Source organism: Seriola lalandi, unplaced genomic scaffold, assembly GCF_002814215.2.
Source record: "Seriola lalandi dorsalis isolate HSWRI2012SDOR001 ecotype SW California unplaced genomic scaffold, Sedor1 jcf7180002054832, whole genome shotgun sequence".
NCBI classification, from domain to species: Eukaryota; Metazoa; Chordata; class Actinopteri; order Carangiformes; family Carangidae; genus Seriola; species Seriola lalandi.
Window position 1 is genome coordinate 1592072 of NW_019525385.1, and position 16076 is coordinate 1608147.

The 16076-nt window shown below is 37.9% G+C and overlaps 2 protein-coding genes across 3 annotated transcripts; one reads left to right on the top strand and one right to left on the bottom strand.

Moving 5' to 3' along the window:
- Window positions 1–1741: 1741 nt before the first annotated feature.
- On the top strand, window positions 1742–10862 carry hif1an (hypoxia inducible factor 1 subunit alpha inhibitor). Its single transcript, XM_023426567.2, has 8 exons — window positions 1742–2143; window positions 5622–5872; window positions 6472–6620; window positions 6753–6898; window positions 7017–7123; window positions 8111–8174; window positions 8261–8371; window positions 8689–10862. The coding sequence occupies exons 1-8, from the start codon at window positions 1964–1966 to the stop codon at window positions 8743–8745; spliced, it is 1065 nt and encodes a 354-aa protein (XP_023282335.1). The 5' UTR covers window positions 1742–1963; the 3' UTR covers window positions 8746–10862.
- A 97-nt stretch (window positions 10863–10959) lies between these two features.
- On the bottom strand, window positions 10960–15409 carry cuedc2 (CUE domain containing 2). Of its 2 annotated transcripts, none has more exons than XM_023426569.2 (9): window positions 15289–15409; window positions 14404–14508; window positions 14171–14314; window positions 13990–14051; window positions 13680–13813; window positions 13425–13592; window positions 13259–13323; window positions 13114–13174; window positions 10960–13020 (listed from the first exon to the last, which is right to left on the bottom strand). In XM_023426569.2, the coding sequence occupies exons 2-9, from the start codon at window positions 14475–14477 to the stop codon at window positions 12874–12876; spliced, it is 855 nt and encodes a 284-aa protein (XP_023282337.1). In that variant the 5' UTR covers window positions 14478–14508; window positions 15289–15409; the 3' UTR covers window positions 10960–12873. The 2 variants fall into 2 exon arrangements, with proteins under 2 accessions (XP_023282337.1, XP_023282336.1); XM_023426568.2 differs by having other exon boundaries at window positions 13680–13825.
- Between the last annotated feature and the right edge of the window lie 667 nt (window positions 15410–16076).

Genomic DNA, 16076 nt, shown 5'->3' on the forward strand with positions numbered 1-16076 from the left:
AGCAGCTGAAGGACAGCAAATACATTGACATTTATTTTAAGAAATGTCTTTGTACTTCTGAGCCACAAGAATTATGGCTGTTTGTGGCTTTCATAACTGTCACCAATAGGTTAAAAACACAATGATCAAAGTGATTGATAACATGTACCCCATGTAGTTCAATAGCAGTCTGACATTGATGAAACCGAGCAAGGCTCCATCAGCTGATCACTCCACTGTGCAAGGTACAGTGTGTACTGCTATCTGCTATCTCATGAAGAATGATCGCCCAGTGATCAATACAGTATTGCTGAGGCTATGATGACCATAGTTAAATATTGGCTCAGGATTTCAAAAGTGTTTGCTCAGTCTGTCATTACCATATCTTCTCAAAGAGAGAAAGACAAATAGACTGGGGGTAACTACAGAATAGGCCCTGTCAATGCCATATTATATTATTGGATTATTTGATGCATTAACATGTATGCATAGAGGCTGGTTGAACTTCTTTTGTGTAGTTTAAAGTATTACAATGCACATACTTTATTACCTATAAACATCAAATGTTTTGTATGTAAACTTTTGTGTGACAAGTATTCTGTCACTAAACCGGTGGAATAAATGTTGTGAAACTGATGATGTGAGTGAACCATTTTCTATTAAAATTTCTCTCTGAAATGTAGTGGAGTAGAAGTGCAGTATGAATAGCAAGATTGAAATACTCTTATAAAGTTAAAGTGCTTCAAAACTGTACCTAAACACAATACCTGAGTTAACTTAAAAAAATGTCCAACCCAGTATGCAACTTTTGACATGATCACTCAGAATTCAATGTAAAATTCCCTACAGCTGTAAATGTGTATGTTTTTCATCTTTTTGTACTGGTTTCCACAGTTACCAGTGCAATCAGTGTTTCTATTTTTATTTTCTTGTTGATTAAATAGGTACTAATCCACAATCCCTATTCAAATGATTATTTCTAGGTCTATGATATGAATGATTTTATATGTTTGTTGTGACCTGGAGAACCCCAACTCCTTGTCAAATAAAAACAATTCTGACTCTAAAATAAGCATTTATTTCCTGTCCCTGTATTTCCCTGCCAATTACTCTGATTTGGAGCAAAAACAGTAATTTTAAAGATGTCATTAGGGCTGTCAAGACAAAAATGGTGAAATGCAGTATTGTTTGTTTGAATCCAACCAACTTTAACGGTATGTTGTGGAGGAACTACTCACACCTGTTACTGCTACTGATTGTATTTCCTACATACATACAAAAATATGTATGCTTCATAAAAAAATAATAACAGCTGATAACACTGTTTAAAAAAGTGCAAGTCCTGCATTCAAAAATTTCTCAAGTAAAAGTACAAAAATCTAATTAATGAATCAAAAGTAAAATTACTTATCATGTACAATGGCCACTTTAAGAATTTAGCATTTATATTTGAAGATTCATTACTGATACCGACAGGTGCTGGTTATACTTAAAGACTATATTTAAAGAATGACATATTAAGGCGACTTAAAATGTGTCTGACGATTTAATTGACTGTTTGACAACTATTTGTCTGAAATACAATAAAAGCAAGTGCAATCCCTCCCTCTAGTGGTGGAGGCAAATTATTACAATATGAGCATTTAGTCACCCAGTGCACTAAGTGTCGCTGTCCGATATTCTGGGCATCAACTTATCGAAGTGCCTTCCTGACTACTTTAGTTAGTGTCGTTTGTTTTCTGGCTGTCAACACGGTGTGTAAACACCTACACGGAACAGAATCGAGGAGAAGGGCTGCAGGCGGCAGGACCGCGCAGATTTCCTTTGCTAATTCATCAGCTGTGAATGGGAAAGCTTGCATGATACACCCTCTGCTGACTCGGTAGCCTAGCAAGGTAGAGTCTGGAAGAAAAAGACAGTCCTGGTTGTTTCATTGTTTGCAAAGGGGACGGAGGAGGCAGCTCGTCAGCGCCTGTCGACGACCATGGCAGCAGCGACCGTTGTGGAGGCTGATCCGGCGACGAGCGAAGGAGGCGCCGCTTTCTCCGGCGTCCAGAGCAGAGACTGGGATGAATCTCAACTCCGAAAATATTCTTTCCCAACCAAACCCATCCCCAGACTGTCTCACACGGACCCCAGAGCAGAGATGCTGATTAATAACGAGGTAAGCCTGCAAAGTTTGCATGCTGAAACTTTTAACTCACCATACTTGCCCTATCAGTGAAAAGCTCTCAGCCCTTTTCATATCGATTAATCAGTTGAATTAATCAGTTGAATTAATCAGTTCACTTGAACCGCAGAGGAAGCAATGGTTAAAGCTGCACCTCAAACCTTGTTTTCAGACCAGTTTGACTCAAGCAGCCGGAGCTTTAAAATGATATTAAGCCAAAAACAGTCATTATTGAACCATATGTTATTGATGCATAACGAAGTATTGAAAATGAAACTAAAATGTATATGAGGGTTGCATTGAACGATTATTTCCTCGAATAATCGATTATGCGTTTAGTCTATAATATGTTAGAGAATTGTAAAATAATGCCTTCAGACCAGCAGTCCAACACCCAAAGATATTCAGAGTAAAATCACGTTCTATGACAAACATCAAATTCTCGCATTTGAGAAGCTGGAACAATCAAATAATTGGTGTTTTAGCTGTAAAAAAAAAAGACTGGAAGGATGACTTTATTTATTTCTATACTTTTGGAAATGGCAGCATAATAAAATTGCAAAGCCCATTTGGACTCAAGTTCAAGGGAAATTCAGTCAGTTTTGTCACATCGGGTAGTTTGCCTTCCACATCTGTTTGCAAATGCCTGTTGACTTCATTGTGCTCAGACATGCAGCACAATGAATAGAGATCTTTTTTTTCTACTGTATGTGATTTTAATGTATGCATGACAAATCCAACTGAAATGTTGGCTCTATGTGTTTTTAATGTGCAGGTACCTTCTGTTTGGATGACATAATTATGAGTGGTACTTTTTCATAATGCATTGAAGGTTGGTAAAAAATAATGCAAAAAAATAAAAATAAAAAATGCATGATTTTAATTTATTCATTTGAGGAAACAAACCTCATTCCATCTCTCATTATTTTCATTCAGTGTCTGTCAGCTGGAGCCTTTCCCAGAGAGGTTGTCTACCTGTTTTACATAGACAGTAGCCTGTACTGATGTCTCCTGGTGGGGAAATTAGTAGTCTTACACATTGCTTCAATAGAAGCCAAATGACATAGGTGCTGTAACTTGCTATTTGTTATCATGTCTTGTTGAGAAGACATGACAAACACTTAACCCCACCATAAAATGTTCTCATGGCTTTAATCTTACCTCACAGGAAATTTGTAATTTGTGCAGAGTAATATCTAGAAGTTAGAATCTGCTTGTTTTCTAAGGTTTGCATTTTCACATAGGGCAGTATGTCTCAACCAGATATAGACCAAAAAGATGTGTTAACAGAGCAAATTAGATTCTGCATTAGTCGAAATGACACTCTCTGCTCTATCTAGTCGTCAGTAGTATAAGTGTGTCATCTTCAGTAACTATTTTCTCTTTTTCCATTTGGCTTTTAATGATTGCATTGCACTCTAACCTTTGACAAATGGTTTACAAGGATAGTGACACTACAATCTTCTAAAATTAACCCACGTGACAGATTTGAAACTTGTGGTGATAAAACGTGGCTCAGGTGAAGTGAAAAACATTATTACACATGCTTGAACTGGCAACTTCTTTCTCACATGTTATGGGAAGAATATTTCTTCAGTGTGATTGCAAAACCAAATTTTTAAAAGTTGTTTCATGTAGTGATAACCCTAACCCTGAACTAGTGCTGATTTGACTAAATTGGAACTTTCCTTGCATTGATTGGAATAAAATATTTTTTTGAGATAATTTATGCTAAAATGTTAACAGAGCATAAAAATCAGTCAGGGGTAAGAATACTAATGGTTTGTTATCATTTACAATTAATATTTATATAGCTGAGGTAGAGAGGGGAACTTAAAATTCCTGTGAGTCTACATCACGGCAGACCTGGTGTGGTCTGTAGACATCTCTCACCAGGTGAAAGGCCCAGCAGAGATTATACTGTACTTCTTAGGATGTTACAACAGTCCCATGTCCCACAGCAGCTGCTGGTTAACTTTTATTGCACCACCATTAAGAGCCTCCTGAGCTACTGCTGCACAGTGTGGTGTGGCAGATGTACTGTGGAAGACCAGAGGGATCTGCAAGTGGTGGTGGAGGACAACTACCACCTCTGATGACCCAACCCACCCTATGTTTGCACCCATATTGGCCGTATTGCGATTTTGTTTATATTTCGATTAACCGTTCAGACCTACTGTCATATTGCCCATATTGCAGTATTGCACATACCACCACGCAAGCCGCTACTTTTCTCCTACTGTACTATTTAGGTCACTTTGTCTCCTTTTTGACATTTGCTTCAGTATATCTTTTGCTTTTATTGATTGAACTTTAATGTTTTTTTTTATGCTGCACACAGCTGAAGACCTGCTAAACAGTTTTATTGTTCTGAACACAATGACAGTAAAGATCGAATCAATGAATCTAATTATTGGACATATCATAATATTAACCAGCTATCCTTCTTTTCACTACAGAAGGCACAGTCTGCATGAGTGCAGTTAGAATTTAAAACAGGCTAAATGCCGAATGCTATTTATTTGACTTGAGGAGCAGTCAGATATGTCCAAATATGGCTTGATAACGTCGACTGTCAACTGCCTGCTGCCTGCAAGTCGTATCAAGATGTTACATTGAACACAAAACGTGAAAGAGAGGGAGAGAGAGAGAGAAAGAAAAGACCGATATTTGAAGTGCATCCCGCGTGACCTGTCGTTTCAAAGCAGCCGCGAAGAGACAGAAAAACCCAGAAGAAGCCGCTGCTTGAACACGGGCCAAGACCAAAGTTGCTACATATAAACACATTAAAGTTAATCGACGGCGATCGTTTTTTTCTGACACCATTTCGACCCCTCGGTACCCCACACACACACACACACTCCCCGCGCGCATCAGCGAAAGTGAAACCGAGAGCCGGTGCATGAGAGACGGGCTGGCAGCGGGAGCGCGCTCACCGGTCTACGTTCAGTTAGTCACGTAGCCCTCGCAACTCGGTGTGTCCAATGCCACACACTGCACTATCCATGTACTGCGCTTATGTGTGCTGGGAGTTAACGTTCCTCTTTGTTTTAAGGGTTAGAAATATAAGAAAAATATTTCGACACAATCAAGATGATGCACATGCAGCAAATGTTAATGTTTATTTAAACTAAAAAAAGTGAATTTTTTGTATTTGTTAATTATATTGCACCTATTTTATGAAGCACAGCAATAGTATTATATATCAAAATTATTAATTGCAGTTTTGTGCAACTGTAGTTAATAAAACATAATTATACAATAATAACAATATTTATGAAATATAACAAAGAACAGTTGCTTTAAAATAAGTGTCACCAAGCAGCAGCTTTTCTAGATTTCTTGCAGCGATTATTCCTTAGTGCATGATTACTTAGAGTAAAGGCTAATCATCTAAAAATAAACAAATGTCATTTTTGTAGTAATACTGTTGCTCTACATTACTACTATAATGTCCTTGATCTGTTTTCAGGAGCCAGTGGTTTTAACGGATACAAACCTTGTGTATCCAGCTCTCAAATGGGACATTGCCTACCTCCTGGAGAACATTGGAAATGGAGACTTCTCTGTTTACACTGCGGAAAACCACAAATTTCTCTACTATGATGAGAAGAAAATGTCAAATTTTGAGAACTTTGTCCCCAAGTCACAACGAATGGAAATGAAATTTTCCGAATTTGTGGATAAAATGCATAAAACGGAGGAAATGGGAGGAGAGGAAAGGTAAGATTTATTTGCAAGGATGTTTCAGTTGGAGCTCTGCACTTCCGTATTTAACAGGACTATGATGCAAGATATGTTTATATTAACGCTGCCTGACTCAGTCTAATTAAACTCCTTTCTTTGAAGCTCAAATACCTAACTATCAGTATGTGATTGTGATTGTTCTGCAGGTGTGGTTGACAGTGACGGGTGTTTTTTCTTATAAAATGATATGCAGCACAGGGAAGTTTCGCAAATGACTAAGCATTTACACTGGAGAGCTGGGGGTGAAACCCAGTCCTGTGACCTGACTCTGCCTGGCTGCACGCACACATATCACTTACTAAAGAGAACTCACTCTTTGACTCGCTGACACTCACAGTGGCTGTGATCTATTTGAATTTACACTATGCACTTCCCTCTGTGTCATGTTGTTTCTCACAGTTGAAAGGAGAACGTAATATACGGAAACACAACCACCTTGTAAACAAATCTTATATCCTGCAGACACATTTATAGCGATTTTGAAAACGAGCTGAATTGCGACTTGTTTCAGGTCTCACAATGTTAAACAAAGTGTCTCATACATTGTGCACATCTCCTTTCTCGTGCATTTCAAGAGTATATCTGCAGCAGACTCTGAATGACACAGTAGGGAAGAAGATTGTTGTTGACTTCCTTGGTTTCAACTGGAACTGGATCAACAAGCAGCAAGCCAAGAGAAACTGGGGCCAGCTGACATCTAACCTGCTGCTCATAGGCATGGAGGGTAAGGAATTCACTGTATGAGGAATGCAGTGTCTGTTCTAAAATGTTATGTCTGCAGGCCTGTGTTTTAAAGCACCTCTCTAATTATGGATGTGTTTGCTTCTTTTGCATTACTAATTGCATTTTTTCTTAGGCAACGTGACGCCAGCACATTATGACGAGCAGCAGAACTTCTTTGCACAGATCAAAGGACATAAGAGATGTATCCTTTTCCCTCCAGACCAGTTCGAGTGTCTCTATCCTTACCCTGTGCATCACCCCTGTGACAGACAGAGTCAAGTAAGCCATCCACCTGGGTCTGATAATGTGGACTTTATTTATGTGACAACAGTTCAGTTCAGTTACCTTCATAAAATGTCCACATGTTGTGTAATGAATGCATGTTTTTCATCTTTAGGTGGATTTTGATAACCCAGACTATGAGAGGTTTCCCAATTTTAAAAACGTTGTTGGCTATGAGGCTGTTGTGGGCCCAGGAGACGTGCTCTACATCCCTATGTATTGGTAAGAAGTACATATATATGACTTGTGTGTAGAACTGATGTCTAATAACATTATATACTTAGAAACCTGCTAGAAAAAACAGCTCTAATACTAACTTAGGTTATTTCTTGGGCATTGAGTTTCTTGGATTTCCTGCCAGCTGATGTGTTTTCATGCTCTCTGTATTTCAGTATGATATTAAACAGCTCAGTATGTTGCCAGAAAAGACATTTGTGCTGTCAAAAGTTACTATCATGCAGTTATAATTGTTAGTAATGAAGCTGATGTGTTGGAGTATGAATCTACAGTTTACACTACTGTTAACTGCTGAGAAAAAAATAGAAATATACATAATAGTCACTGGTGTGTGTTGATGAGTTTACTGGGTGGGGCCCAACAGAGGTGATGAGCACACATTAGAGATGAAAACCTACTTGCACAAGCTTTAGCTCTACAGTAAGCTACACGGATGCTAGTTTGGTGACTAAGTCCAAGCCTGCTGCTTTATTCACCATTAGCAAGATCACAACAAAGACTTTTTTGTGCCAAACCCCAAATCTGAACTTATTTTCAGATTCAAATGACTCCTTAGAGGTACGATGAGAAACATTATGATTTTTAGATGATAACATGCAGGTTATTGAGAAATGATGGTTTCTCAGTTGTGTTTGTTAAATTATTGTGGTTTGAATTTTCAAAATAAAGACATACCTGCATATACATGATGAAATAGGTATGTCTTAAAAAGAACCAACCTTTGGTATTGGTATACTATGAGCAAAAAGAAAACAGCATTTAACAATGATACTTTTGATGGGACATTTTCATTTGAATACTAAAGTGAATACTAAATGTATTGTTGCATCACGAGTATTTTCCGCTTGCATTCATATTAATGACATTAAATATTTGGTCATTTTTATTTTCGAAGTTGCAGAAAATGAGTTTTCGAGCCAGCTGAGATAAGTTGAGTTTAATGCACTTATTTGTCTTTTTTCTGTTCTTCAGGTGGCATCACATTGAATCACTGTTGAACGGTGGAGTGACAATCACTGTAAACTTCTGGTACAAAGTAGGTATATTTCAATCATCTTGTCTTTCCTTCTACATGTTGGTATTTCCTTCATGAGCACTCACCAGTTTGACTCATCTGTTCAGGGCGCCCCCACACCCAAGAGGATAGAATACCCTCTGCGAGCTCACCAGAAGGTGGCCATCATGAGAAATATTGAGAAGATGCTGGGAGAAGCACTTGGAGACCCACATGAGGTAAAAGCATTTGATGTTATATCCGCTTTACAATACAAACTCTTTCGTGTCATCAGTGTACCGATGCATAAGTTAGACATGAATGTCACACTGCCAGTTTCTAGAACATTAAATCAGATCCACATTTAGGTCACCTGTTAGATCAAATCCCTGGGGCATGCTGACCCTTCCAGCAACCCAATTACTGCGAATATTTATGGCTTACCTGATTTAGTACAAAAGGAAAGATATATGTGGTCTGGGACAACGAGTAAAACAATGTAATATGTCTCTATGAAGTCGCTTATACTAACCAAGATTACTTTGTTTTCCTGTAGGTTGGACCTTTATTGAAAACGATGATCAAGGGGCGATATGAGCAGGATCATAGTTAGAGCCCCACCCTGAAAAACGTTGACTGGACTGCTTCAGAAACTGTATGCGTGTGAAAGTGAGACTGCTGCGTGTGTAATGCGCGTCCTGACTTTGGAGCTACATATCACTGCATGGCAAATAAGCGACCATCTTGAAACCATTCTGCTTCAGTCGTCTCCGAGTGCCATTGTCATTGCGAATACGACAGTTAGAGAAGAAGCATCTGAACGGCTCATGGGAATTCGCCCGACTTGAAGAGGCCCTTTCTCTTCTGGCTCAAGTCTAGATATGTTGATGCGATTCAGTGTTCTGTCAACAGTCTCACAATTGAAGTTAATGGTTATTTGGGTGTATTTGCTCACCCAGTCAGTAAACAAGTGAGATCGGTACCTATGGAGCAACCTCAGTATTTTGACCACTAATGGATGAGTCAATGGGTATTATATATATATATATATATATATATAAAGTAGACATCAGCCAAATACAGGACATTTCTTAGATACATTTAAAAACACAGTTGTGGCTTGATTATTAAATGTGGAGTGACCATATTATATTCTGTCTTTATCGCAGAGACAGTTTAACAGCAGATAAGATTCATACCTGTAAAGGTGACAGGTCTTTTTAAGTGTCTTTGGAATATTTATCTGTGTAATCTACATTATCTCTACGTCCACAAATGACATGGTTTCAGGGAGTGATCAGAGAGAATTTTCTGTTGCAAAGAAGACAGCATAGGCACAGTAGTGAAAGACAGAATTTACAGTGATTAAAAACAGTGGTGAAATATGATCAGAAATATGTGTGGGCGTACAAAAAGGGCGTTCATATATTCAGCTGAAGGAATATGTGATGGCTTGCAGCTAAATTATTTTAGCAGAGTGATCGCTTTGTGTTTTATTTATGGTCTTGCTTGTTTGACTTATATTTCAAGGACTTTATTGGAATTGTTATCCTGCATACCAGTAACAGGTTGGGAAGCGCAGAAAATGAATTACATAATGCAAGTTTAGTTGCAAATACAGTTCACTTTCAGAATCAAAAGAAAATACAACAGTAATTAAAGGTGATGTTTTCTTAGGAATATGTTGTTTTGAGTGTAAAAGTGGTTTTAAGTGAGCGGCTTGAGTGATAGATTGATGTGAAAATGTTATTAACTGAATTAGCAGGGCCATCAACTGGGATGTTGCTTATGTATCAGCCATTGCACTGCAACATAATGCACCATCTAGTGTTCAAGTTTGCAGTTGCATGTTCAGCTTGATGTATCACGTCCATGCACTATACTTTTACAATTATTCTAAATGTTGTATTAAATGCAGCAGATTTGAGATTAGATTTTGCTGCATTGTGTACTAAAGTTGAATTCCAGTTGAAAACCTGTACTTGCTCTAATGATTACTATAAGGTAACAATCAGAAATGCACTTGTTTTTACTTTCATGCAGCCATATTTTGAAGACCTTGAAGGGAGAGCAACTTGAAAGATAGCCGTCGCTGTGCAAGTTGAAAGTGCTCTGTCTAACTGTTGTAAAAATGAACATCAAAACAGAAGGGGAGGATAATTTCATGTTACGTTGTATGTGGCAAACCCAACATACAAACCAGTAAAAGGGTATCTTCATCTTTGTTTGCCTGTGACATGTGGATGAATCAGTAAATGGTGTACTATAAAATAGGATCATCCAAGCACTTCATTCACCTTGAAAACACAGGTTTTCAAGGGTTTCTTTTGTCTAAGACTCAACTTTTAAAGTGCTGATAAGGTGCATATGTTTTTCTTACAGACTGCACGATGACCGAACAGTGCTACTTCCAATGTAAAAGAATTTACCTTACGTAAAACTGATCAACTGTCATCTTTTTATTTTGCCAGATTTACCGTTTACTGTATGTGCCTTGCTTAACATGAGTATGGCACTAAATGTTGCTAGAACTTCATTTTTATAAACTTTTATTTTATGGTCAAAAATGTTTGTTTTCACTCTAGCATTAAACAGCTTTAAAAAGGTGAGCGTGTCAAGGGTTCATAGAGCCAGAGGCATGTTTTTATTGATGGATGCCGGTTTTCTGTTTTGAACTTACAGTATGTGCTCACCTTGTTCCTCTGATTAAAGTTTGTTTGTGAAGTTCTACACTGCTGAGTTTTTAATGACAGCGGAAAGATGTGATGAGTTCTTGAATTACTCCCTTCTGCAACATGAGTGAATAAATCAAAGAATACAATCGGAATGGTAGTCTACAAAAATTAGTATTTATTTACTACAAATTGTGCGTCAGTGGTTTCTCAAAGCGAGGGGTTAAAACTCAGTTGTGACTAAACGGCTTCAGTAAACCCGTTCCATGCTCTACTGTAACACCATCATATAGTAATTGAAGACAACATTGCTGCTGATAATGACAAGTATCAGTAACAACACATCTTTTTAACACTTGATTGTGTTACACCTACACTTTGGAAAACTATATTATACCACCAATCAAAAACAATTTCTTATAGCTGCTCCAAATGGATGCAGGAGGGAACACAAATAAACACCTGGTATATCTAAAAAAAAAAAAAAAAAAAAAAAAAACCTGACCAACCCATTTATCCTAATATACAATTAACAAGAAATAATAATCAATCACAATCTGAAATACCACAACCAACAATCACAAGCGGAGCAAAATTCACAGCACACAAATGAGATGAAAGGAGCCAAGAGGACCACATTAGTAACATCATGTAAATGGACCCTGAAATCACAAAACAGCGCCTCTTCACACTAAAATGCATGATCTGAGACTTTGCAAATCTAAACATCTATATCAAAAATAAAGATAATGCTGTGGAATGAACTTTAAAATCAAGTCCTCCAGCAGCATGTTGCGGTTAACATTTAAGGGGCAACCACAGTCCTCCACTTCATTATGCCAGAATTTATAGTGCTCTAATACTCAGTGCACCCCTTGAGAATTGAATTTGTTGTGCTAGAAAATTAACAAATACTTTATTGATAGTTATAGTGTTTTCCATTACAGTCGAGTAATACAATTATATTAAAAAGGTGTGTGGAAATAATTGCTGCCCCTTGTTTAATCATAACTAGGCTGCTCAGGACTCATAGGTCTGTCGGGTCGCAGCGGCAGGTTTCTAAGTCACACTTTTGGATGGCTTTGAGCCAAACTCATCATGTTTCAGTTTTTTTCACTATTACTGTTTAATGTTAATTAATGTTTTTCTGTTTTTCCATTTTTAGTTATAAACAACAAAAATAACTTTATATAGTGTAAAACATTGCATATTATCACATAACCTTTCTTTATTTGCCCTAAGCGATATGATAGAAGGTGATAAAAACAAATCTGGACTATGGTCTTTCTCTTGTGAACCAAGGGAGACCGCATATCAAAGACTTGACGACTGCTGCGGCTTCACGCTGTACAAATGTTCTTTAAAAAATTTGTCTCGGACAAAAGTTTCATCTGAAAACAATTTTGTAGCACAACAAATTGTCCAAAACACAAGGTTTGACAAAACATTTTGACAGCACTATTTCTGTATGATGTAAAAATAGAACTTTAAATAAAATTGGCATCAATGATTTAAATTTCATATGTACATAAAAATCAGTTGTGACTTGTAATGTCCAGAAATTTTACAGCACCACTAGAACTTATTTACAGAAAATAAAATAGGTTCATCTCTATAATGTCATGTCATAATTTTGAATCTATAGTGTGCTATGTGAAAAGACAATACAAAAAATAATAATGATAAAAAAATTAAAATAAAAACGTTATGTGGTTAAAAAAAGCAACAGTAACGTCAGTGCAACATCAGACCTGCTGAGATGGCAAAACGTATATAGCTTAGGCTGTTACACAAACTGGAACACAAGTAACAACATCCCCACCAAAATATCACACAAAATTTCAAAAGTTCCTAAAATGAACGAAAAGGAACAACTGAAACACTGTAATTTCACGTTTTAACCAAGGCATACAATGGTAACATTTTATTCAAATAAGCCACTGACACTAACAAATATGTTCCTTTACTTGGGAAAAAAATCTAGCAAATTTAGGCTAAATGGACTTGATAAATTAATAATAGTGTAAACAATATTGTCAGTAGCTGCTCTTACAGTGTTGTGCTCTTCATCAATGGAATCTGTACTTGCGAGCGGGCTTGAGGTTGACGTATGTCTTCTTCATGTCCTCTGTCTCGTTTTTCTTCACAAGTTGATATCGCTCTCCCTTTGTGGTTACCACCTGATTACCGTGGTACCGCACCAGCTTCTTTGGAGCCTGCAGAAATCACACCAGAATGCACCGGTTTTATTGTATGAAAGGCATTTGATAAAGTTACACTGTGGATATGGAGTATAACCAGAGACTTACATCTTTGGGGGCGACAGGCCGGTGCGTTTTTTTGTCATCCTCCCTGTCCACCAGCATGTACCTATGGAGAAACATAGTCATAAACACTGAAACAAAGAAGTGAGGCCAGTTCTGCTCTTTACAGCATAATAGCAACCTTACTCACTTCTCAAGGATGCTCTCTTTCAGTTTCTGGTCCGCCACTGAGGAAATACTTTTCCCATGGTTTACCTGAGGCAACAGGACACCATCAAATCAGATTTATACAACTTAGGCAGCAGCTGACATGAAACAAAGTGAGAGAGTTTCTGTGTGTTTTGGCAGAGACTCACATTAAGAGGAGTGGGGCTGAGTTGGACATCGCCCTCTATGATAAGACGCACAGCTTCCTCCATGTCTCCTTTGGCAATAGATAGGGCACTACGAGCCTCGGACAGACTACACTTGGGAAACATCTCCAGCAGGTGCTGCTCCTGGGCCTCCCACTCTGACACTGGTAGCTGGACATATGCACATTTACATTACTTCAAAATTCAAATGCATCAAGAAAAAGAAAATAATGTGCTGATGTGCACTGAAATGATCACCTTGGCAGTGGCGCCCTCTGTCTGTGTTTTAAGGCACTGTGTTTCTCTTCCTGGTGGAGGTTCACTGGGCATTGTGGTGAGCTTCAATGAAATATCATCTGTCGTTGCCTTAGGCACGTCGTTTTCTTCATCAGCTAAAAAGGAAACTAACAAATTATCATCAGCACACAACGGTTTAGGGGCTGTCACTGCCCAGCAAGGTTTTGTTTTGATGACTCTTTTGGCAATATTATGTAAATGAAGAAACCATTTGGAAAGTTTAAGACTGCAACAACACTGTTTGTATCAGAGATAATAATAAATGTAGTACCTGAGGTGCGAGCAGTGGCTAGTTTTGAAGCCAAGCTGAACATCATTTCACAGACTTTTACACTGTAAAATAAAAAACACCTTTGTAATAACCAAAGGACAGAATAATGTAGTTGTCTGGTCTTGTTTAACACCCACTATACAATCAGAATATACAGGAAAAAGCGTGGCAGTTTGTTTACCTGTCAATTTCAGCAAAGCCAGGTATGTAAGCTTCTAGCATCTCTCCGAAGACCTCCACGTCAAAGTTCTCCTCCACACTCTGCTGGGAGCCAAGATCCTCCAGGACTCCAGTGATGTAAGACAGAAGAACATCATCCAGAGTGCTGCATTGAATGGTAAAAAAGAAGTTACTGTAAAAGTGATTGAACTATACCCCTTCTGTAAGGATGCAACACAAGGGGGGATTGTTTACCTGAGATCTGCATCGGGGATGTACATCTGAATAAATTCGTGCATCGCACTGTGGATGATTTTGTGGAGGTCCATTGTGTTCTCCTACTGTGCTGCCGAGGAAGTGCTGGAGTTGGGGTACAGCAGATGGTGGAGGGTGTTAAAATGAGCAGCAGTGACTGCAAACCTCAAATAACCAAACAGCAGTTGTCATCCGTGCACCAAATAAGGCACACCACCAGCTCAGAATGACATAAGGATGTTACCAAAGCATTTCTCTTACGAAAGCCTGGTTGTGAAAGCTTGTCTAACTGCTGTCATAGCACGGCGGTCAGCTTTTACTTTTTGGCACAAACATCTTTCACTTCACGATGAATTTCAACAAAGATCGTCAGAAGAAGATAAGACAGGATGCAGCTACAATTGACATTAATTTCGTCGAGGAAGCTACTTTACGCCTTTGCTACACAACGTAATTCATTTATATTATAGCTGCAGGTCACTAACGTCATTAAAAAACGTTTTTGCTTTGCACTCATGTAGTACAACATAATAATCTTGCTACGTTGGTTTTGTTTCCAAGCATTAGCATTACAGCTAATCGGATGGTACTTGACCACTAATGGTTAACGCCACGGCTAAGCTATCATCGTTTGCTAGTATCCACCTCATTCAGACAGTTCTTTCACCCACGTATTTTCTCCGCATTATCAGTGCCCTGTCACCAACAAGCTTCACCTTCATCTTCGTAACCTCTGAAAGAAATAACGGTAGGTTGTTAGCGAACTAGCGCTAGCTTAGTGTTTTTTTGTTAGCGGACAATAACTGCTAGCTAACGGTTAACGCTTGCTGCTAAACCGACCTCGGGTATTTATATCGGGGCGACTTTTAATGGAGTAAAACTTACTGTGGCAGAAATTATGGGGACATGAAGCTCAAAGTTATCCCCAAATGTAGTAGGGGGAGGCTGGTCAATGCAGTGGTTATCCGTGCTGCTTGTTGGCCCGCACGATTCAAAACATTAGCACGTCATTTCCTTTGATTGTAAACAGCCCAGTTTAAATACAGATCTGCTATAAATGTATATATGTTGTTATTGCACATGAAATTGAAACACTGTGTGTAACAATAGTTACAGAAAAGCGATGTGTTAGTGCTAATGAAAATTACAGAAGCCATAAAACCCTAATATGCACAATTTCAATGCTAATATGACACTTATTTATTATAGTATTATAAAATGACTGAAGCGATTGGTCGATCAATAGATTAGTTGATCGACAGAAGAACTGTCACGATTGTCTTACATTTTTACACCAAACAACAAATCAATTAATAAAAAAACCTAACAAAAACAACAAAAAAAACAACTGTTAATTGACACCGATAATAATTGTTAGTTACTGCCTACATTACATGGAGGAAAAAGCAGACTATCAAGACTAATGGTCATCTACAATCTACAATCTACAACCCCAATTTTTTATTTATTTTTTATTTTAATTTTTCTTCTTCTTCTCTTTGTTTATATAATTTTGCATGAACTAAATTAAACAATTAAAATGCAGCCATTATTTGGGTAACAATAGTCGTCATTACAGAAACCAGACTATATTTTTTACAACAATAGTTCATATTTCAAATTGTTATTAAGCCATCCCGTACATCATACCTGTGATGTATTGATTAAGGGAA

Excerpts from the sequence above, each read along its gene's own strand:
- hif1an (XM_023426567.2), top strand. The coding sequence starts at position 1,964 with ATGGCAGCAGCGACCGTTGTGGAGGCTGATCCGGCGACGAGCGAAGGA. Across the intron at positions 8,175-8,260 it reads CTGTAAACTTCTGGTACAAA|GGCGCCCCCACACCCAAGAG; the intron begins GTAGGTATATTT and ends TCATCTGTTCAG. Across the intron at positions 8,372-8,688 it reads CACTTGGAGACCCACATGAG|GTTGGACCTTTATTGAAAAC; the intron begins GTAAAAGCATTT and ends GTTTTCCTGTAG.
- cuedc2 (XM_023426568.2), bottom strand. The coding sequence starts at position 14,477 with ATGGACCTCCACAAAATCATCCACAGTGCGATGCACGAATTTATTCAG. Across the intron at positions 13,175-13,258 it reads AAAGAGAGCATCCTTGAGAA|GTACATGCTGGTGGACAGGG; the intron begins GTGAGTAAGGTT and ends GTTTCTCCATAG. Across the intron at positions 13,021-13,113 it reads GGCCTGTCGCCCCCAAAGAT|GCTCCAAAGAAGCTGGTGCG; the intron begins GTAAGTCTCTGG and ends TGATTTCTGCAG.